At 31.1% G+C, this 21,933-nt stretch overlaps 2 protein-coding genes across 2 annotated transcripts; both read left to right on the top strand.

The window, feature by feature from the left end:
• The first annotated feature begins 1,863 nt into the window (after window positions 1–1,863).
• Window positions 1,864–6,183, top strand: ISPF (isoprenoid F). The gene is made up of 3 exons (XM_022281078.2): window positions 1,864–2,319; window positions 2,939–3,069; window positions 5,737–6,183. The coding sequence occupies exons 1-3, from the start codon at window positions 1,977–1,979 to the stop codon at window positions 5,968–5,970; spliced, it is 708 nt and encodes a 235-aa protein (XP_022136770.1). The 5' UTR covers window positions 1,864–1,976; the 3' UTR covers window positions 5,971–6,183.
• An 11,772-nt stretch (window positions 6,184–17,955) lies between these two features.
• ACS6 (1-aminocyclopropane-1-carboxylic acid (acc) synthase 6) lies at window positions 17,956–20,725 on the top strand. Its single transcript, XM_022280738.2, has 5 exons — window positions 17,956–18,319; window positions 18,429–18,560; window positions 18,650–18,810; window positions 19,216–19,804; window positions 19,900–20,725. The coding sequence occupies exons 1-5, from the start codon at window positions 18,146–18,148 to the stop codon at window positions 20,296–20,298; spliced, it is 1,455 nt and encodes a 484-aa protein (XP_022136430.1). The 5' UTR covers window positions 17,956–18,145; the 3' UTR covers window positions 20,299–20,725.
• The last annotated feature ends 1,208 nt before the right edge of the window (window positions 20,726–21,933 follow it).

Raw genomic sequence — 21,933 nt, 5'->3', positions numbered from 1 at the left:
GTATTTTAAATGATGTTATTTGACATTTAATTTATATTCATATTGAAGGGGACGTTTCTTTTCTTTAACTATATAAAAATTTACGCCTATTGATACGGATTACTTCAACTTGTATGATATATATATGTAAACTTAAATTTAGAAGGATTGTTTGCCAGTAATTTTAGATATTGGAATATAAAAAAAATTAATATTTGCCTAAAAAAAATGTTAATTCCTATTGGTAATATTCTTCAACAATTCCATTTTTTGTAGGTGTATTTTAATGAGAAAACACAGTAAACAAATGCTATAAATGAGTATATTTGTTGTAGCAAAAGAATTGAATTGAGAAGAGTGGTTAGATGTTTGATCTAACGTTACAGGAACTATTTTAAATAATGGAATTAAATAGTTTTCTTAACTGTTCTAGTGTCATGTTTATTTACAAAAAGATCAACAAAAACTTCTTACCTCTGAAGAATGAGTCGATGTCTTTAACTCTTCGATTACATTCATGTTGGCGAATATATATATTATTATGCGATTATATATCAAAAAATTAGCTTTAATATAAAAATGGATGGTTTTACAATGCTATAAGAAAAAGGTACAATTTCATAAATTTTGTGAAATGGGCTATTGGATTCCGGCCCATGGGCTTTGCTATCTCTTCCCATTATCTCCTAACGTGTAATTCAACTCCTACGAAGAAGGCCTTTGGGCCCGATTGCGGCCCTTCCACCAAAGGAAAGTTTTAATTTTATAGAAAGTAACTAAAACTTGCGTTTCATTTCCACGAACAGAGTTTGATTATAATTCATAGGGTATTTTACATAATCTATTATTTATTATTATTTTACCAAGATGAACTAATATCTACTATTTTTTCTAATACCTTCCATTTAATATGACGTCAACATGCCAACTGTGTTAGTGTTGAGTCTTTTGGTTTGCTTTCACATCCCATCAAAATTTCAAGTTTATTGATTAATTGAAAATTTTTAAAGTTTATGAATTAAATAGACACCATCATCAAAATTTAACGGCAAAATTCTTTTTAAGAATGTAGCACTACATGCATTGCTTTTGAATGTATTTAAGATCGTAATCATATTTTTTTTTTTCGGCTTAAATTTCATTTTATGATCTGACAAACTTTTAAGATTTTACTATTTCTTGTCATTAAATTTTTAGGTTTACTCTGTTTTGGTCATTTAACTTAAAAAGAAAAAAAATTATTCACTTTCATTCTCATCTTTATTTTGCTTTTAACAATGAGTAGTAGACGTTCATATATATTGGAATCACACAGGTCGCTCAAATGAATTTTTTTTTTTAAATTTATATCGGAAGGATTTTGAACCTTCAACCTTTAGCATTTTTTTTTTTATGTTAAAATACTATTTTCGTCCTTATACTTTTAATTTTAGTCTCTCTACTTTTAAGATGTTATTTTGATCTAGATAAACTTTTGTTCGTTTTAGTCACTAAAGTTTTAAAATGTTCATTTTTGCCATGTTTTTAAAAAGTGAATTTTTGTTTTTATTTACAAAATTTTAACAAAAATTTTATACAAAACGAAAAATCATTTAAAAGTACGACTATATTTTAAAAAATATATTGAGTGTAGTGTCATATTTAAATCATAATCGGAAAAATGAGATAAAACAATATAATTAAAGGATTAAAGTAATCATTTTTTTTAAATACAAGGAAAAAAAACTTTTAAAAAATATAGAAATCAAAGTGAACAAAATCGAAAATATACCAAAAAATATATATATATATTTTTTAAACCTAATTTCTATTTATTATTATTATTATTTTATTTTTTGAGTGATCTATGCTAAAAAAGGCAATGTAATGAAGAGGAAGGCGTGTTTCATGTTTTTTGAAGCCCACGGGACTACAGCGCGCCAACACGAGTCAACCGCAGAGACAACACAGCCGAGCTCCACTCCACACAGCTCTTCCCTTTGCCGTTTCCAGTTTCCATGGCTGTGCCCGCCCCCTTCTTCGCCTCTCCGGCCACCGCCGCCGCCACTCCCTCCCACCAATCCCTTTCCCTTTCCATGTTTCCCCGTACCTTCCCCAGAAGAAAGTTCGCTCTTTCATCCTCCTCTTCGCCACCGGCCATCCGGGTCACCTCCGCCGCAGCTGCGGAGCCCACCACCGCCCTCCAATCTGGTCCCGCCGCGGCATCCGATTCTCGGTCTAAAGCCCTTCCGTTTCGGGTTGGACATGGGTTCGATCTTCATAGGCTGGAGCCTGGATATCCTTTGATTATTGGGGGAATTAATATTCCCCACGAGAGAGGCTGCGAGGCTCATTCTGATGGTAATTGCTCTTACCCCACTTCAGGGTTGTTTAATTTGTCCCTTTTGCTATGAACTTTGTTGTGTGGTTGTTTTGATTCTTTGAATAATTCGCTCAGTTTTGTTGTTCTTTTTCCCTAGATTATTAATCATTGCACAGTCAGAGTGCTCTACTAGGGCTTAATTGGCCGTTGTTGATTGCAGTAATGACCAGGGTCAGAGACTCAGAGCTACAAATTTAAAATTCATTTTGACTTTTTATATATATAATTTTTAAAATTTTTTTTAGTATTGAGGTAAACAAGAGGGAAAACTTTAACATCTTAATTTTCTTCTGCCCCTAGATATGACATCATTGGGTGTTTTGTCCTAATGTTGGTGTTGGGACTTGGATTTCACTGTTTTTATAGTCTACTATTGTCTGAGAGATTTTGCATCTTTTGGAGTGAAGGGGATATAGTCATTTAAGCCAAGTGCCTGCACATGCCCAATTGAATGGAGATTCCATCTTAAGAAGTAACCTTATTGTCAAATGATCAAAATTTTGGTTTCTGAGTCTATTCTTTCAATATAAAAGTGTTCTGAATTCCTCGTCAAATTTTGAAGAGTAGTTTGATTCTTTTTCGGATTGTTCATTTTAGGGGATGTTCTACTTCACTGCGTGGTTGATGCAATTTTGGGTGCTTTGGGGCTTCCTGACATTGGACAGATCTTTCCAGATTCAGATCCCAAATGGAAGGGTGCTCCATCATCTGTTTTTATTAAAGAAGCTGTAAGTTACGCGCCGTAACTATATTCTTACGCTTACTAACTTTTGCTAGGTGAAAAATGTATGAATCATGTCTTCCTTGAGTCAATTGGTTTTAAGTGGATCGCTCTCATAGACATGTTGGAGTTCTTGCACTTGGTCGGTGTACAGATGATCCAAGATTCTGTTATTGCTTTTATACTGGATGTTCTGAGATTGTTATCTGTTTCTTTGATGTGTATATGATGTCATATAAGAATACTATTTGCTTTGTTAAATGAATTTTATTTTATGTGGGTTGCATCGAGTTCTTACTCAGGAGGGAAGTAGTAGTTGTGCCAATTTTTATGAATCTCGATAAATTGTGTCTACGCTGTATTTTGTTGGTGGGTACACTTTGTGCTTATCTAATAAGTAAAAACATTATATTCATTGTATCATCCAAGTGTACTAAGGGTGATTTTGAAAATTTCATAATATCTGGCTAGATCATCAAAGTAATTTAATAAATTATACAAATACTAAAAAAAACATTGAGTGCTTTTAGGAGAAAGAACTTAGATTAGTGCTTCTTATAAAAGAAGTGCTTTCACTCAAAAGTATTTTTTCAAAAGTCATCTCAAACTCACTTGAAGTTGAAAACTTCAAAGATAGTCCTCATCCTCAGCTTCAATTATATTGCATCCTTCACTAGTTCACTTGTATATTTGTTCGATCCCTATTTGTGCCATAATACCATTTAATGGTTCCTCTATTTTTTTTCCCTCTATTTGTACCATTATAAAATTTAATGGTTCCTCTATATGGCTTCATTTTCTAATTACCTAGAGAGGATAAAGACTGCAACAAGTCATGTGGTAGTACCTGAATGAAGTGATGTTGGTTGGGGTGGGGAATGTAAGCATCTCAGTTAAGTATTTAAAAATCAGCTTAGCACAATCTTTCAACTCTGTTGTGTTAAATATCTTTCATTGTTAAGTAGAATCAAAGACTATTACTGAGAGAAGGGAAGTTATAAACAAACAGGGGAGTATAATAAACTCTGTGAAACCAAAAGGAACTACTAAAAGGTTTTCCAATTGACGTTTCTACCAAAAGAGAAGAGAAGCTGAATCTTTGAACAAAGTGGCTCGTCTTATATCTTGGATCTCCTTTATACTTCTTCCCTTCAGAAATACATACATTTCTTTGTATCAAAATTCTTACTGAACATCATACACCATAAGAATCCAGAGAACCTTTGCTTTCCTGTTGAAACTGTCTCCCAACAACACTTTGAGTAAAAGAATCCTGGATATCATTTTGTGGGCACCACACCATTGGCAATTCAAACAATGGGAAAAGAAATTCTAAACATGAATGGGGCTTCCTGGACGAAAATGGGGTTGATGCTCTTAGTAACCTTAGGAAGCATGATGTTGCTCATCATCGTTCGGATTTCAAGATTTTCAAATGAAATTTAGGCTTGTAGAAAATTTTTGCTAGTAATATGGCTAAGGTTTGGTGTTGTTTCACCCACCAATCCTAGACAAGGAGGGCCTTTGGTGTGTGCTACTCTTCTTTCTTTTTTTTTTCTTCCTTACCGAACATTTCCTTCGACAGCAATAAGAAAACTTTTAAAAGGGTCGAGAGTCTTTCTGAGAAATATGGGCCTATGCTAGGTTCAATGCACGCATATAAAATTTTGCGAGGATCCATGGATTAACTAGTCATGTCAAGGATATTTTCTTGACACTATTGCAGGAGGTTCTCTCGAAGAATATATCTGCTAGCTAAGGTCGTAACAAAAATATAAATAATATTAGACACTATAAGTGTTGGATGCATTTTGGAGCATATTATACCTTGGACATGAACGCTAGGCCAAAATCAGAAAGTTTCTGCTTCCTAGATTGTCTTTGTTAGGGATCCAGTATTATGTGGCCATGGGCTAGGACAGGAGGTGAGAATTGATTGCAGAGGCAAACCATTCTGCCTCTTCCTTTATTACCTATTTGGGGTAGGTTTGTGTTATCCCGAGTTAAGATATCAAGATTACATTCGGTACGTGGATTTGCTTATCACAAATTAAGAGTGTCCTAATCTCATGGGCTACTTTAACCCATGTTGCTTATGAGACCCATCTCTCATTCTACAAGCTAACTTATACAAATTACATGAACCCAAGCTTCCCAACTTTAGGCTTCATAGATTCAAGTTTATTAAGATTGTGGGTAAAAAATTTTCAAGGAGTCTTCTTATGTAGTTAATCAATAGTAAGAGTCTATCCCACTTACACCATATCTAGGAGTTCTTCGATATTTGTTAAATCATAAAAAAATTTAAAAATGTAAGTTGGTAAGTTTGAAATTTTCAATATATTAGTGGGGTTAAATACAAACATAAGGTCCTACACATGGAAGAAAATAACATTGTTGGTGTGTGAACTTTCGGACTTCCTGTTCTAATAGCATATTAAAGTACAACTAAAGTCAAAAGTAAAGCGGGTAAGTTAGGTTAGTCAAAAAACATAATCTTTCCATATGTGAAACAACACGCCTCTCCTACACAAATTTGAGGCGCATGAATTCATCTAGTTAACCGAAGTGGAAATACATTAGTTCAATTTCTGTTCATTTTAGCCTAAAAAGTTCCATTATCTAATAGATGATGTGATATCTTTGGTGCTATTTTTTGGCTGATTCCATCCAGGTGAGACTGATGCATGAGGCAGGTTATGACATAGGAAACTTGGATGCCACATTGATACTTCAAAGACCAAAGCTTAGCCCTCACAAGGAAGCCATCAGAACAAACCTGTCCGAGCTTCTGGGAGCCGACCCATGTGTCGTGAATCTGAAGGCAAAAACGCACGAGAAAGTCGACAGCCTTGGCGAAAACAGAAGCATTGCCGCTCACACTGTGGTTCTACTGATGAGGAGATAGAACCCCTCTCGCCCATCAATTCTGCAGTGTAGTAACAACATTTGTGGCTCTGTTTCAAGTGGAATGCTTGTTGTCAATACTTTGAATCTCTCCCCCCTTTCGTCCACAGTTTCCAGCACACAATTGTAAGTTGGTTGTTGAATTAAACGTTTTAATCATTCAACAACATGAAATATGAAAATGGTGAGAGAAGAAGTTCAGAAATTGCCACAATGATTATTATTTTTTTTTTGGGTGAGTCGATTTTTATTAAGTTTTAGTTTTACACCATCGAACTTTAAACTTGGATAGGCAGTAAAATAAATCCTTTTATGGAGATTTGTAACAAGGTATTAATTTGTGGCTAAGTGACGTTATTTCTGCAGGTACTAATTTATAGCCATGTCAAGTATTTGTTTTGGCTTGAACTTTTTTTTTTTTTAAAAAAAGTATTTGTTTTGGCTTCATTTGAATTTTGAACGAACGAGGCTGCTCGGAAATATGTATTTTTCTGGTTTTTCATTTTCAGGAATAAGGACGGAACATTTCGAAAGTATGCGATCAAAATGAACCAAAAGTTAAAAATATAAAGTATTTTAACCTAAATATTATCGTGTCGGACAAAAAACCAGTGGTTTTCATTATCACATAACAATTCAATGTGCAGAACTCCGAGTGCCGGATTATGTATATAATCTTAGATGTAATGATATAAGACATTGAGATTAAGTGATATTGATTACTTTTTTATAACAAAAATATAATATTGATTAAAAAGCTAAATTAAAATAAACTATTATATATATATATATATATTCTTTTTGTTTGAGTATAAATACTAAAAAAGTATGCTGATTATTTATATAAATATAATAAAAATTAAAAATGGAAGGAAACTTCAAATATTTAGTGTTTTTTTCCTAATGGCGTTAAATTAAATTTCTTTTTTTATATAATTAATTTTAAAATTTTGACTTGAAATTTGAAATTACTTTTTATATATATTAAAGAAAAAACTAAAACAAGAATAATAGAATATTGATTAATCCAATCATGAACTTGATAAGTTGTAGTTTAAACTTGGATAAGTGTTGCAATTTTCACTTTAATTTAAAGGTTTATCCTCTGAATTTTCCTTTGGAAGTTTCTTGAAAAAAGTATGTGTCTAATGAATTGAAAAATATGTACTATTTGGTACGAAATTAACAGTATTGAGACAAAATTATAATTGAGTTGTTTTTTTTTTACTTTATTTGTTTTTCCAAAGTTAGTCGATTTTGTGCATATACCGAACTTAATTTTGCACAAAATTTTATTTTCATTAAATTATTGAGTTTTTGAAGTTTTTAACTTTTATTTTTTTTTCCTATTAGTATTAGGGGGTGAATAAATAAAAATTAAATAGAGAATAAAAATTGTAACACTTTTTTAAATTTAGAGTCAATTGGATGAAATCGAAATTAAGTAGGCATTAAGACTTGTATAGACAAACATGAAAGCCAATGAACCAAATCTTTATTATGATTTATGAATCCACCCCTACTTTTGATCATGGATTAAACTTTAGGTCAAATTTTGTATAATTTCACATATTCCATATGTTAATGATTTTCTTTATTTCTGTCACACCATAGGTAAAATTTTGTCAACGTTGACACCGAAAAAATCTTTAACACATCAAGATACAAAATCATTAATGATGTTTACTAAATCAAGTGATCAAATAGCCCACTCGTGCATAGTTTAAAGTAAATTCAAAATTCTACACTTGCATCTATAATAATGATATATTCTTAAAAAATAACCAAATAGAACTAAGGGAATACAAAGTTCTTAGAAATTCTAAATTATTAGTAAGTAATTTTGCTCTCCATCATCCGTGGGTAAAACATTAGTGTGTATTTCTAATACTTGCAAAAGAAAAAAAAAATATATATATATATATATATAAAGTTTAAATCATATAATTTTGTCCTCAACTTTTCAAATATTTTATTTTCATCTCTCATTTTGGTAAATATTCCGTCGTAGTCTTTAGGCTTTGTTTAAAGATTATTTTACTTCTTATCCTTAACTATTCATTAATTATTTAATAAGATTATAAGAACTTAATAATTTATTCGAAAACCTAATACCTAATTCTAACCTGTTTGCTTTTAAACACTAGCTCATATAAGCATCTATTAATCAAGGAAATAAACCAAAGATGTATTTTGTAAGAAGTTTGAAAAGTTTTAAAGATCCATATATGAAATAGACATAAAAGTTCAAGGATTGTAATAAAATTTTGAACTTTTTTCCAATGATTTGTTGTATAAATATATATGTATATATATATTTGTTCATTTCTATTTGCATTTTTTTTTATTTAGTTCAATAACATGTTGGGTAGAAATTCTAATTTTCGACCTTTTAATCATGGATATATACCTAAATTAGTTGTGTACTTATGTTGATATTTTCTTAACATATACTTTTTCCTATCACTCTTTCTTTTCTAATTTTTAGAAAAAAATAAAATTAAAAGATTATATGAAACATGTTTTATTTATTCATTTCATAATTCCTAAAAGAAATTAGGATGAAACTACTTATATTCTAACTCCATAATAGCTGCCTTCACCATCGTAAACAATATATATAGTTTCTTTTTTTCTTTTTTAAGCATATAGCATGCAGCACATTTTTTTCCTAACAATGGGAAAGATTGGAGAAATATGAAGTCAAAATTAATGAAATAGTATTTGGAAAAATTAAGGGGCAGGGCAAGAGGCTGCCCGGGGGAAACGATGGGCAACCCACGTGCATCTAAAAATTCTAATCTATGACTTTTTGACTCTTATTAATGTTTCAACTTCATGTGGAATGGAATGGAACACAACCAAACTATGTCGTTTTTGACAACTTTTGTTTTTTATTTTAGGGTTTTTGTTCTTGATTTTGATTGGGTCTTCCAAAGAATAAAAATTCTCCCTTTCTTTTCTTTTCAAAATTTTTACTTCTTCAATATTAGGCTTGGCCTAGCCACCCACATGTTTTAAACACCGTTTCATATCAATTTGAATTTAAATCTCCAAATCATAAAATATTTAATAATACCTTTCTTCTTTATACATATCCCAAGCAAAATTCATTGAACCTTATATATGCACTTCACTCTCGAATGTTTTAATTAAAACAAAAAACAAAAGAAATTCTAATAATTAAGTTAGTGCCATATCTTTCCAACACACTCAAATTTGATCTTCTAAATGGGAATTATTGTTGGACTCGTCATCAACTATATATATAGCTTTGACTTAAAAAAGAAAAAAAAAAACTTCCAAAAACGTATACTTTGATTCATTCTACAACTTCTTCATGTTCTATAATATATAAGTCTTTTCATTATCAACAAATTTTCATTTGTTTTGTTTTGTTTATGTGGAAAATTAAAGTCTAAAGGGTGCTTTTTGAATATTGGAAATGGGTTTTTTCTTTAAAGGAAAAAAAGTGGGAAGAAACTGATCAAATTGCATGTTTTTCTATGAAACATGCTAAAATTGAGCTTTGAAAAAGACCAACTCCAAGGAATATAACCCTTGATGTGTGGATGTTCACATGGAACACACATAAAACTTCACCTTATGCTTTTCTTTTGTTTTAATTTTTTTATGGAGAAGAGGGATATGCATAAAGATTATACTTTTATAAAATTAAGGGAATTCATAGAGTAAGTTAAAAGAAATAATAATTGATTCACTAGGATCTTAAATCAGATACATTGAACCACACATTACACTTGATGTGATATTTCCTAGCTAGAGTAATGGCTTTTGCAAAAAGAGAGGGAAAAAAAACTAGCTCTTTCCATTTTGTCCATGGATTTTTAATTAAGAAAATTAGGCCTTCTCCGAACCTTAGTATACAATATAGACTTTATTTCATAACTTAAACATTCATGAAAGTAACAAAAAAGTATTTTTAACCAAAATTTTATTTATATTTTTATTGTTCTTAAGTCGGTTTTTCATTTCAGTTCTTTCATTAAAAAATTGAGATCCTAGTTAAATTTTAGGTTAAAATACTATTTTGGTCGTTGTACTTCCATTTAGTTCATTTTAGTCTCTGTAATTGTAGTGTTTATTTTGATCTTGTACTCTTAAAAAATGACCATTTTAATTTGGTCCTTATTTGCAAAATTTTATCACAAATTCTATACATAATGGAATCCTTTTACATAAAACCATTTTACATTTCAAGAGTATATCCAATGTACCGACATGGTGAAACTCTGTGATAGAAAAAATAAGATTAAAAATAAAACTAGAAGACTATAAAATAGTCATTTTTTAAAAGTATAATGTCTAAAACGATCCTTTTAAAAGTACATAAACTAAAACAAATCAAAAGTTGAAAGTAAAAAAGATCAAAATGAACATTTAGAGACGGTGAATCAAAATAATATTTTAACTTAAAATTTAAAATATAAGTGTGTCGACAAATTTAAGAGAGAAAAAAAACTTCAATGGGAGAATATTAGAACAAGTTTTAATATTTAAGGTGAGGTTTGATCAAATCATAAATTAGAAAACTACATTGAAAGTACACTAAATTAGAGGAGATCAATTTCGCAATTTACCCAATTTTTAAAGAGAAATGGATGACTTTATTGCCAATCCATTCTCTAAAAAACAAAACTGAAGATTTCTCTTTTAAATGAGGCTAATAAAAGTTTGTCGAGAATTGGATGGATCCTGTTTTGAAGTCTCTTTTTATTTTATTTATTTTCCTTAGAAAAGAAAAAACATCACTTGATCGGATCTTCTCCACGCGACAGAATTAGAAAAAATAACATAAAAAGACAACATTTTCTTTTCTTTGTTTTGCTTTTCATTCTTTGTATTACAATTTAAATATGATGTGTTGATTTTCTTTGATTTTTCCCTTCTTTTTATAGTACAAGTTCAAATCAACCGAAACTTAAGTTAATAATATTTGTTTTCTTAATTATTTTGTAAAATCTTCATAAATTTATGAATGGATTAGTTTAATTCTCATTTTGGTTTAATCATCTAACTATATAACAATGAAAAACTATATTGCATCATTTAAAAATTGAATATATACACATAGTATTGTCATTATGAATCTATCAATATATCTTAATGGATAAAATATTTATTACCATCCTAATTACGATGATTGGATTTCTCACTCACAATTATTTAAGTTTTTTTTTTCCAAAAAAAATTATTGAACTCTTTTTTTTTTTAATTTAAAGAAAAGTATTGAACAACGTTTTTTATTTTTTTAGAACAAGTATTGAACAGTATTATTCCGTTATTATTCGATTGAATAATTAATGTCAGTGATTATATGTTTACACGTACATGAAAGTAGAAAAACGTGTATGCAATAAATAGCAAAATTAAAAAGAATAGAATTATAATTTAGGCAAATATATATTTTCTACCATGCTTTGAATTTTGATGTTTTTGAGTTCACAATCTTTGATTTGTTACGTGAGCTTCGAGTTCAATTTCCCTCATCATGGTTTTTTTTTCTTTTTATTTTGAACCGACCAATTCAAAACAATTTTACGAAACAATATTTTATAATTAAAGAATGGATAATCATAAAAACATCTTTAGGAAAATGGCACTCAACGTTTTTCTTTCTTCGAGACTTCGAAATTATTGGTAGCCGATTATTTTTTTTATTTTTTATTTTTATTTTTGGGATGGTTTGGAATCAAAAGTCTAATTTTCTACTTCTTTTTCCTCTTTTCTTTCGAATATTAGAACAGCTTTTTCTTTTTAATGTTTTGCGAAGAAAATGATTAAATGACTAGTTTTGGATAGCTCCGGTGTAATGTACTCATGACTAAAACTTACTTATTCTTTTATCGGGAGAAACTGATAAACACAGTTTTACACATCTTATAAGTCTGATTTAATAATCCTATTATATTTGCTGTCATGGAAACGAAAAAATTAATTCAAAGTAGGTGGTCATCATCCTTTTAATTTACCTTGGTCTCTCGATTCCCATCCATTTATTTTATAGGAATAATGTAGAATATACATGAATGATCTAGGATGACCGAGAGATATAGTTTTTTATGCCCTCTTGAAAAAGGTTGTGTTTCTAGGATGAAGATATCTTGTTATTTTGTTCTTCATTTTTTTCTTACATCATTTTTTTCCTTCATCCTTTCTTATTTTTATTTCATAATTAAAATAACTAAATATACTTATTCACGAATAAACAACTCTATATAATTAACTAGATTTATATATTACATTTACATATAACATATATTTCAATTAAATCAATATCTCAATTTATTTGATTTATAGATTATCTTCAAATTGATATTAATTATATACCTTAAGAAATTTTTATAGAAACCAACGTTCTCCCCTAAATTTTTTTATTTGATAATGTAAAAATATAATCTAATAAACATATCGTCAATTATATAATTTTATTTTGAAAAAAATATTGAAGCTATAATTGAAATTAATAGTTATAATCAATTTTTTTTAGATCTCAAATTAATATATATTCATGTGTGTCGACAAAAATATTATTTAAAATTAATATAAACTAAATTGATAAGAAAAATAAAATATTAAATTAATAATACAAATCAATGTATAAATTACATTAACATACCTAAGGATTATTTTAGAACAGTATATAATATAAATCCTGCGAAATAAACATAATTATTAAAATATTTTTTCATTAGTTATTTTAAATCTTTCTATTTAAATTTCGAGGGTGCATCTAAATTCCATGTAATATTCCTAAAACATTAAAATCTAGTTTCTCTCCGTACAGTTAGCTGGTTCAAAATTTTGATATTTTTTTATTTTAAAAATGGTCATATATCCTCTATATATTTCATTTATTTCTTCAAATACATTAACTTTAAAATATGACACAATAAAATCAAGTTGCAACCAGAAAAATAACCATATAATTATTTATGAACAGTTCCATTTTGAACATTTAAAAAAATATTATTTATGTCGACTATTTCTCTCTTTTTTTTTTTTAATTCCAATGACGATATTTGTATTTTAAAAGATATCACTATGAACAAACTTTTTGCATAAAATACAAAAGTTAGAGACATAAAACTATTTAAAAACGTGAGTTCGAGGCGACAAGAAGACATTAATCAATTATTTTATAATTGATCACCGCATGATTTTACAAATTATTTAAAACAGTTCCAAAAGCTGTATCCCAGCCAAGTTTATATATATTTATTTATTTATGTAGCTCTGATATCAATTTAATCTCCAAATTTTAATAAGTATCAATTACATTCCTGAATTTTCATTTAGAGGTCAAGTCGGGTCGAATGAATAAATGGATCCTATGTTCCAATTATAGATAAATAAAAAGTAATGAACTTATGTTCTTGGTTATCGAATGATTACTCGATCTAATTAGACGTTAAAACTATATTAGTGCCATACGTAGGAAGGAGTTTTCTCACGAGTGAGTTACTTTAACCATATTAATTAAAGATTACGTAATACAATATGGTGAACTAAAGTTTGTGGTCATTAAGAATTCGTTTGGTAATATTCATATTTTATTGTTCTTTTTTAATAAATAAAAGCAGAATTGATGACCTCCAATTTCCATGGACTCAAAAATGGTACAACGATATTTTTATTTATGTTTTAGAACAAATTGAAAATGAGAGCAAGAAACATGTTGGGTTGTTCACAAAATTTCTATAAAATTTTGAAAATGTTTCTAAAAAATTGAAAAACAAGAAACATAAATAGTTGTTAAATGGGTACGTCTAAATAAAATTGAAAACGAGAAACAAGAGACGGAAATAAGCTCTAAAAATCTTAGGCACCATTTCAATTTGTTTTTAGTTTTCTATTTATTTTTAGAAAGTATGCTTATTTTTCTCACTATTTCTTACCTTTCCTCGTAACACAATTTGAATTTTTAACCAAATTTTAAAAACCTAAACAAGTTGTTGGAAACTATATTTCACTTTTAGTTGTCAAAATTCGACTTAGATTTTGAAATGTTTTTAAGAAGTTGATACAAGATAAAGGAATACATAGACGGGAAGTAGTAGGTTTTGTAAGCTTAGTTTCAAAAAACAGAAAATCAATAACAAAATGACTATCGATCGAACCTTAATTATAATTAATTTCATTTGTAATTAGCTCTTAGACATCCTATTTAGCATGGTCTTAGTTGTCACGTCAAACAATTCTTAATTAAAACGGTTCGTGAAACAAATTCGGTCAAGGTTAGAACTGGTCAACAAAGACGATTAAAACGAGCTTGAGTGTCACTTGGCTAGGAAAAACCTACATGAGATAAACAAAAAGTCAGTTTAAATAGACCGAATTAAAATGAAATACCTGATACTGGAGTGAAGCGCTTTATTTATAAGTTGAGGATCCAACAAGCTATCAAAGCAATGGTTATCCATGTCGTCCTGAAAGTCGTTATGTTGGTGCATATATAAGTTCAAGGATGGGTAAAACCTTCAACCGAATGAAAGTTTTCAAGTGTGACTTTATAGCTAAGTACCGAAAGTCGACACTCCCTCTTAGCTGGTCTTCAAGAGAGAGACCTAGTCTTTTCCGACTTTCATCTATCTTCCACGTGACAAGACTATTTCTAATCCACGACAAAAACATTATTAAAAAAGAAAAAAGAGAACAATCCAAACATTGTTTATCTAACTACATATATTTCCAATCAAAACACTTCTTGTTCGAGTAGGAAGATTTCGGTTTTTCTCGTTCCTTCTATTCGATAAGAATAGGGATTTAAAATGATACAAATTCCTCTTCATTCTGTTGTGCTCAGCGAAGGAACTGCCTAAGCATACTTTTTCCGATCCAAACTTCTTTGTTCTTTCTAAGTCTTCTTCTTGCATAGAAGAACGCAACTGTTGCAAAAACCGGGATTTTAGTAGTAGGCGGCATCCCCTCTTAGTTTTGAGTAGTCCAATGAACAACAACGATTACTTAGGATCAGTTTGCGAATTTGTGGCACCGTAGTCGAATCATTACCAATGGCGCGCTATGCGCCTAAGTGCGAAAAGACAGTGCAAGCTTTGTTATGCCGAAACCTAAATGTTAAGTCAGCAACACTTCCAAATGCCACTTCTTCCCGTCGCATCCGTCTTCAGGACGATCTAGTCACAGGTTTTCACTTCTCAGTGAGTGAAAGATTTGTCCCCGGGTGTACGTTGAAAACTTCTATAGTCGAACTCATTCGAGAGGACCAAAGCTTCTCATTAAGAAAAGAGAAAGAAAGGGAAAACCTAACCTCGTGGCAAAAGGGATACACCAACAAGCTAAGAGATTCTATAATAAATGAACTTTCTTTCTTTTCCTTTTTTTTCATTTTTGCTTTTTGTGAATGATGTTTTGAGTCTGAAGTCAGATCTGCCAGCTGTGCAGTGTCGGGGGGATAAAGCTGGATATTCGCAGTGCCACTATTGAATAATCCGTAGGAGTTGTCACTTTGTGGGACACCATGGCCCTCCACTCCTTGTCTTGTAGGGCACCTGCACTTCTTCACTATCACCCTCCCCACCTAAAACTCTTTTATTATACGACGCTCACGCGTTGCTCTTGGCTCCACCTCCTCGTAATTATTTTGGGTCACGCAATCAGATTCTTCCACACTGTTTTGCCTCTTTGGATCCCAATCACTCTAGTTACGCTATCCGATTCTCGAAATGTCGGTTCCGACGTTTGTTTTTTTTTTCCTAAAATCTAACACGTGAACTATAGACGACTCTTAATAATGTACCAACATGAACATAGCTCAACTTGAGTCTCTTTGGACTAATGAGACCCACCATAATGGTTAAAAAAGAGACTTTTAAGGTAAGATAGAAGAATAGTCCATTTTATTTCCTTCGTTGAGTTTGGGATGGTAAGAAGAATAGTTACAAGCGCCTTATCTACTTATTTATACCTAGATTCATTTTTTAGTTCATTAAAAAATGTTTTTGCAATACTTTCATATATAGCGTGTTGATTAAATAATTGAAAATTCTAAGAGTACTAAAAAAGACTTCTCAAATGTTTTTAATTAATGCATTTTTTGAAAGTCATCCAATACAGGTCGTCTTTTCTTTTGCAAAAGTAAGATATATTACGATTAAGGCACGACACAAACACTGAGACCTAACAAGTAAAAAAAATGATAACAATAGAACAAACAAAAACAAACATGGTACGATAGAAAGAAGAGAGTATACACATAAAAAGCTAGAAAATTAACGATCCAATTATAAAAATAAATCTAAAGCATACATCATCAAAGTTCGAGATATAGAATTAACGCTATCCTGCCAAGTGGTAGCATGATCATACATACACATTACTCTAAACAAATCGGATGTCACAAACTAAAACGTGACCTAATCACCTTTTTTGTATAAAAGTTTTTCTAATAGCAAAGATTAAAAATTGAAAAATTGTATTTGATTAAGAACAAAACATTGCATTTAACAAACTTTAGGGGTAGATTAAATTTGGTGTAACCATTTTAATTGTCATCAACTAGGTTATTAAGGGGAACAATCAAATTTTTATTCCACTCTTGTTCTAAAAAAAAGTGCAAGTTCTTTGAAATGGGCAGAGATTTGGATGTTAGAATCTATAATAATTGATGGGATAACTGCAAGTAAGGAGAAGTTGGCAAAATAGTTTTAAAAAAACACAATAATTCTTGCTTTGTCTTTTCAAACACTAGTTCCCACATTTTTTACGTCACCATCTCAATTTCTCACAAGGACATTGAATTTAAATTGATTGAGAAAAATGCACAAAATGAGGAAAAAGTGTACAATAACAGAATTAGTTTTTTTCTTTTTTTTTAGGTATATTTCATGTATATACTCGACTCAAAAGGCACGAATAAAAATGGTAAATTGGTCAGACTTTAATTCAAAAAAATATGATTTTAACCAGAAATTAAAGTTGACTTCAAATAAGATTTGGATTCTTCAACTTTAATTTTCTCGATTTTAACTCTTCAAACTTTTACTAGAATTTAAATATAATCGTTAGAAAACCTTGCTGTTAAATTTGTGAAAACATTATGCAGTATTATTTCTTTTCAAAATCCTCACTTTGGTGATAGGAAACAAAATGAAAAATAACTTCGAAAAGAAAACGGTAGAAGAGTGATTAAAAGTTAAACTAGATATCCTAAATCACTGGTTTAGTTTGAGTTTAGTTTCAATTTAATTTCATAATCCATCAAATGCCACCATTCTTCGTACTACGAGAATTCATTACTATATATTACATGACACTTTAAAAAAATTATGTAACAATGAAATAATGTTTAGCTAAAGAGATATCTCAGATAAAATTAAGATTTCAAAAGTTGTTAATGAAGATGTTGAGGTCTAAATTTCAATGTTAATATCAATAAAGTGTCGAGAATTATAAACATATTTAACTTAACAAATAAACATTTTTTGTCCAAGTTTAAAGTTGTTAATAATGTTATGTGGATATTAATGATACTTTGTTGATATTTTTCTAATACTTCATCGATTTTTTTACCATAAAAATGTTGACATGTTGATGAAAATTTAATACTCTATATAAAACGATTAAATAGTTTTTATGAAGAGAAAAACACTTAGTTCTATTTTGACCACCATTGAAAAATAGACCACTCATGAAGAGGAGTAGTCTGATCCCTCAAAATCATAATCATAGTTCTTTTGATTCATCGATCTTAATCGGATATTTCTTTGAACGTTTTAAGTTCTAATACTTTATCAACATTAATATGTTCGATGCAAAAATTAATTGACAATGAAAAGAATAATATGTATTCGGGTCTTAAAAGTATTCTTCTCTCGTAAAAAATAAAAATAAAAAGAAGAGAGAGAGAGCCGGCGATTTTCACCGGCGGACTTTGGTGATGTCCCGAATTTAAGAGAAGTTTCTTCTGAGTTTCCAGGGGAAGAAATAGAAATCTATAATTTGCGCCGCTGACCCGACTCTGAATTTCCATATCTATAAATACCCACACGCCCTCTCCTCTTCCTTCATAAATTCCTCAACAACACTCACCATTAAAACCCAAACCAAATTCCCTCTCTCTCTCTCTCTCTCTCTCTCTCTCTCTCTCTCTCTCTCTCTCTCTCCTGCCATTTAAATTACTTTTGTTACTGGAAATGGTGCTGCAATCGAGCAATAATGCCAAGAAACTTCTCTCAAAGTTAGCCACAGGCAACGGCCATGGGGAAGATTCTCCATATTTTGATGGCTGGAAAGCCTACGATTCCGACCCTTTTCACCCCACTCTCAACCCTCGTGGAGTCATTCAAATGGGTCTCGCTGAAAATCAAGTACATACCCAAAACCACACCATTCTTTTCTTCTCCTTTCTCAAGTTTTCAACTTCAATTTCTGATGTTTTTTTGCATTTTTCTTGGTGGATTTGGTTCAAAATTGCAGCTTTCTTTTGGGTTCGTGGAGAAATGGATGAGAAACAACCCACAGGCTTCCATTTGTACTGCTGAAGGAATTGATGAGTTCAAGGATGTGGCCATCTTCCAGGATTACCACGGATTGCCGGAGTTCAGAAACGTAATTAATTAAACCCTTGATTAATTTGGATTATTATTGATGATTTTATTTGTGGTGTGTAAATTTAATTCTTGGGGGAAATGTGGCAGGCTGTGGCGAATTTCATGGGAAAAGTGAGAGGCGACCGAGTCAAATTCGACCCGGACCGAGTTGTGATGAGTGGTGGAGCGACAGGAGCTCACGAAACGGTGGCGTTTTGTCTCGCTGATCCTGGCGAAGCATTTCTAGTGCCTGTTCCTTATTATCCAGGGTATTTTATTTTTATTTCTTTTCTTTTCCTAATTCTTGTTTAATTTGACATATTAATTATTAATTAGTATGTTACAGTATTTGATTCTGACTCAAATTTGACCACTCCACTTTCTCTCATTCTTTCCAAATACACTCAAACAAGATAAGCAAAAGTGGGAAGAAAAAAGACAATCACCCACTCAACATAATTTCTCTTCCATTCAAAAAATTAAAACTTTAAAAGTTTCTCTATTTTATAAAAATTGCACACTAACTTTTGCTTTCTAATGTGGGTATTTTTAATGGCTCTGTTCAATAGAAATAGACCAATAAAAACACAGCATATTTAAAAATTAGTATTGGGGTTTGATTTGGTTTACTCTGCAATATTGGAGTTTTAATTTGATGCAAAAAATGGATGCAGATTCGACAGAGATTTGAGATGGAGAACAGGAGTAGAAATAGTTCCTGTAATCTGCGAGAGCTCAAACAACTTCAGGCTGACAAGAGAAGCCTTGGAAACAGCGTACGAGGAAGCTCAAAAATCCGACACCAAAATCAAAGGCTTACTCATAACCAATCCTTCAAATCCACTTGGCACAGTTTACGACAGGGAAACGCTCGAAACCGCCGTTGCATTCATCAACGACAAAAACATCCACTTGGTGTGCGACGAAATCTACGCCGCCACTGTCTTCGCCGAGCCGGGATTCGTCAGCATTTCCGAAGTGATCGAAAACGACCCCAGCTGCGACAGAAACTTGATCCACGTCGTCTACAGCCTCTCCAAGGATATGGGGTTCCCCGGGTTTCGAGTCGGTATCATTTACTCGTATAACGATGCCGTTGTCAGCTGTGCACGGAAGATGTCGAGCTTCGGGCTCGTGTCGTCGCAGACGCAGCACATGATTGCGTCGATGCTGTCCGACGATGAGTTTGTCGAGAGCTTCCTTGTTGGGAGTGCTGAGAAGCTCGCAGCACGCCACCGAAGTTTCACTAAAGGACTTGCTCAGGTTAGCTGATGAATTATAGTAAATATCGTTAAATATGTAATTGAAAAATGTTTGAACTTAGAGTTTTAACGAAAGTTTATGTAATATGCATGCAGGTTGGTATTGGGTATCTCCAAGGAAGTGGGGGACTGTTTTTGTGGATGGATTTGAGGCATCTCTTGAAAGAGAAGACACTGGAAGCAGAAATGGCGCTATGGAGAGTGATAATCAACGAGGTCAAGCTGAACGTATCGCCCGGGTCTTCGTTCCACTGCTCCGAGCCCGGGTGGTTCAGAGTTTGCTTCGCCAATATGGACGACAAAACAATGGACATCTCTATAACCAGAATCAGAACCTTTGTGCTCCAAAACAAGGAGGCAACTAAGATTAAGAAACACAAATTCTGTTGGCGACAAAGCAGCCTTGAGCTCAGGCTATCATCTCGAAGGCTTGAAGACATAATGTCGCCGCACTCGCCGCTACCTCAATCGCCAATGCTCCGAGCCACAACTTAGAGGGGACGACAGTCATATTGTGACGATCACGTTGAATAAAATTTCAACTCGATCGAACACGGATTTTGACAAGTTAACGAAGAAATTTACTAATCAATCTCTCAATTGTTGGTTGTGGGTTTTTGGGGTTGGTTTATTTGATGGATTAATCCTTCCTTCAGTTTTTTGTAATAAGTTTCCACTGTAAAATGGCTTCTAATTCCCAATAATTTAGGGAACTTGGAGGCTGTGTGTAGTTGCACGTCGTGGGTGTTGTGGGCTTTTGTATCTGCATGCATAATTTGCATTTGTTTCTTCTTTTTCTTTTATCCTCTTTTTCACTGCTCAAATGGATGAGTGTGGAAACTCAAAGAGGGTTTTATTACAATTTGTAAGAAACATTCATACAAAGGAATAACAAAGAAGTTTGCTTTTTTCTCTTGGAATATCCCCATAGTCTTTGAGTTTTCAGCTTTCCATACGACTTTTAAAATATATATTTTAATTTCAAAGAACTTTTTAAAAATAAATTTTTGCTATGTTTTGTCACCTAACATATTTTTAATTTAATATTCAGTTCAATAAACCCTATGTAGATCTAATACATGTCTACGCCAATATATAACACTAGTTATATTTACTTTTTTCTAAAGTTCAGATACTAAAATAAAATATATAGCTCTCGATGGATCAAAATGATAAAAATTTTGAAAATTCAAGTATTCAAATGAAACTTAAACTTTTTTAAAAAAAAATTAATAATAGTTATTGTTTGACAAAACTTACACACATCTAATTTGACAAACGATTCGAGGTTTATTTTCGTGCCTTTATAATATTTAATATTTTAACAATTGCAAAGACATCAAAATTTTATTTGACACTTAATAAATTCATATGACCGAGTCTCACAACGATTATTTAATTTTGATGAAGCAAAAACACATATTATATTGTGATCTCAAGGCCCTCAATAATAATTAAGCAGAAAGAACTCCAATTGTACTTTTATTTTTAAAAAACAAAATAGATGATATGGGGGTCCTTCAATATGCAAAAAGATTAACACTAAAAAAATAATAATATTGATATATATACCAAATCTCATTGGGTCAAACTTATATATTAAGTCAAATAATATTTATATATATACATATATGTGATTTGTGGACTCATATATATGGTCTTGGGCAAGTGGATAAGAGCTAAGGCAATTTTATAAAATTGTATAGAAATTGGAAGAGGAAGCAAAGTCCAAAATCCATTATAAAAATCAAATTGGGGTCAGGATAGAAATGGATGGAACTTTAGAAAAAAACAATAATAAATATTAATAAGGTAAGAATGGGTGGGCTACATTTAAGAGTGTGATGTGACATATTCAATAAATTAATTTTTGTATAATTAGGCCAATGGAACATTATGGAATAATATTGAACAACAGAACATCATGCGACAAGACCAGTCACAAAAAGCACAGCCAACTTAGGCATGCTCCAAATTGGTTCCTGTATTTTCTTTTTTAAAAAATATCATTTTAGTTTTTATTTTAAAAATTTTAACACAAATTTTATGTATAATAAAATACTTTAATACAAAGTTATATGGTTCTCTACCTTTAAAAATATATATAGTGAGTGAAGCATCATGTTAAAA

This window comes from Momordica charantia, assembly GCF_013281855.1.
Source record: "Momordica charantia cultivar OHB3-1 chromosome 10 unlocalized genomic scaffold, Mcharantia_2.0 BLBB01000010.1, whole genome shotgun sequence".
In the NCBI taxonomy this organism is placed as follows: Eukaryota; Viridiplantae; Streptophyta; class Magnoliopsida; order Cucurbitales; family Cucurbitaceae; genus Momordica; species Momordica charantia.
The sequence above is the reverse complement of the archived record's forward strand: the minus strand, read 5'-3'. Positions and strand labels throughout refer to the sequence as shown.

Excerpts from the sequence above, each read along its gene's own strand:
- ISPF (XM_022281078.2), top strand. The coding sequence starts at position 1,977 with ATGGCTGTGCCCGCCCCCTTCTTCGCCTCTCCGGCCACCGCCGCCGCC. Across the intron at positions 2,320-2,938 it reads CTGCGAGGCTCATTCTGATG|GGGATGTTCTACTTCACTGC; the intron begins GTAATTGCTCTT and ends TGTTCATTTTAG. Across the intron at positions 3,070-5,736 it reads CTGTTTTTATTAAAGAAGCT|GTGAGACTGATGCATGAGGC; the intron begins GTAAGTTACGCG and ends GATTCCATCCAG.
- ACS6 (XM_022280738.2), top strand. The coding sequence starts at position 18,146 with ATGGTGCTGCAATCGAGCAATAATGCCAAGAAACTTCTCTCAAAGTTA. Across the intron at positions 18,561-18,649 it reads GATTGCCGGAGTTCAGAAAC|GCTGTGGCGAATTTCATGGG; the intron begins GTAATTAATTAA and ends GAAATGTGGCAG. Across the intron at positions 18,811-19,215 it reads CCTGTTCCTTATTATCCAGG|ATTCGACAGAGATTTGAGAT; the intron begins GTATTTTATTTT and ends AAATGGATGCAG.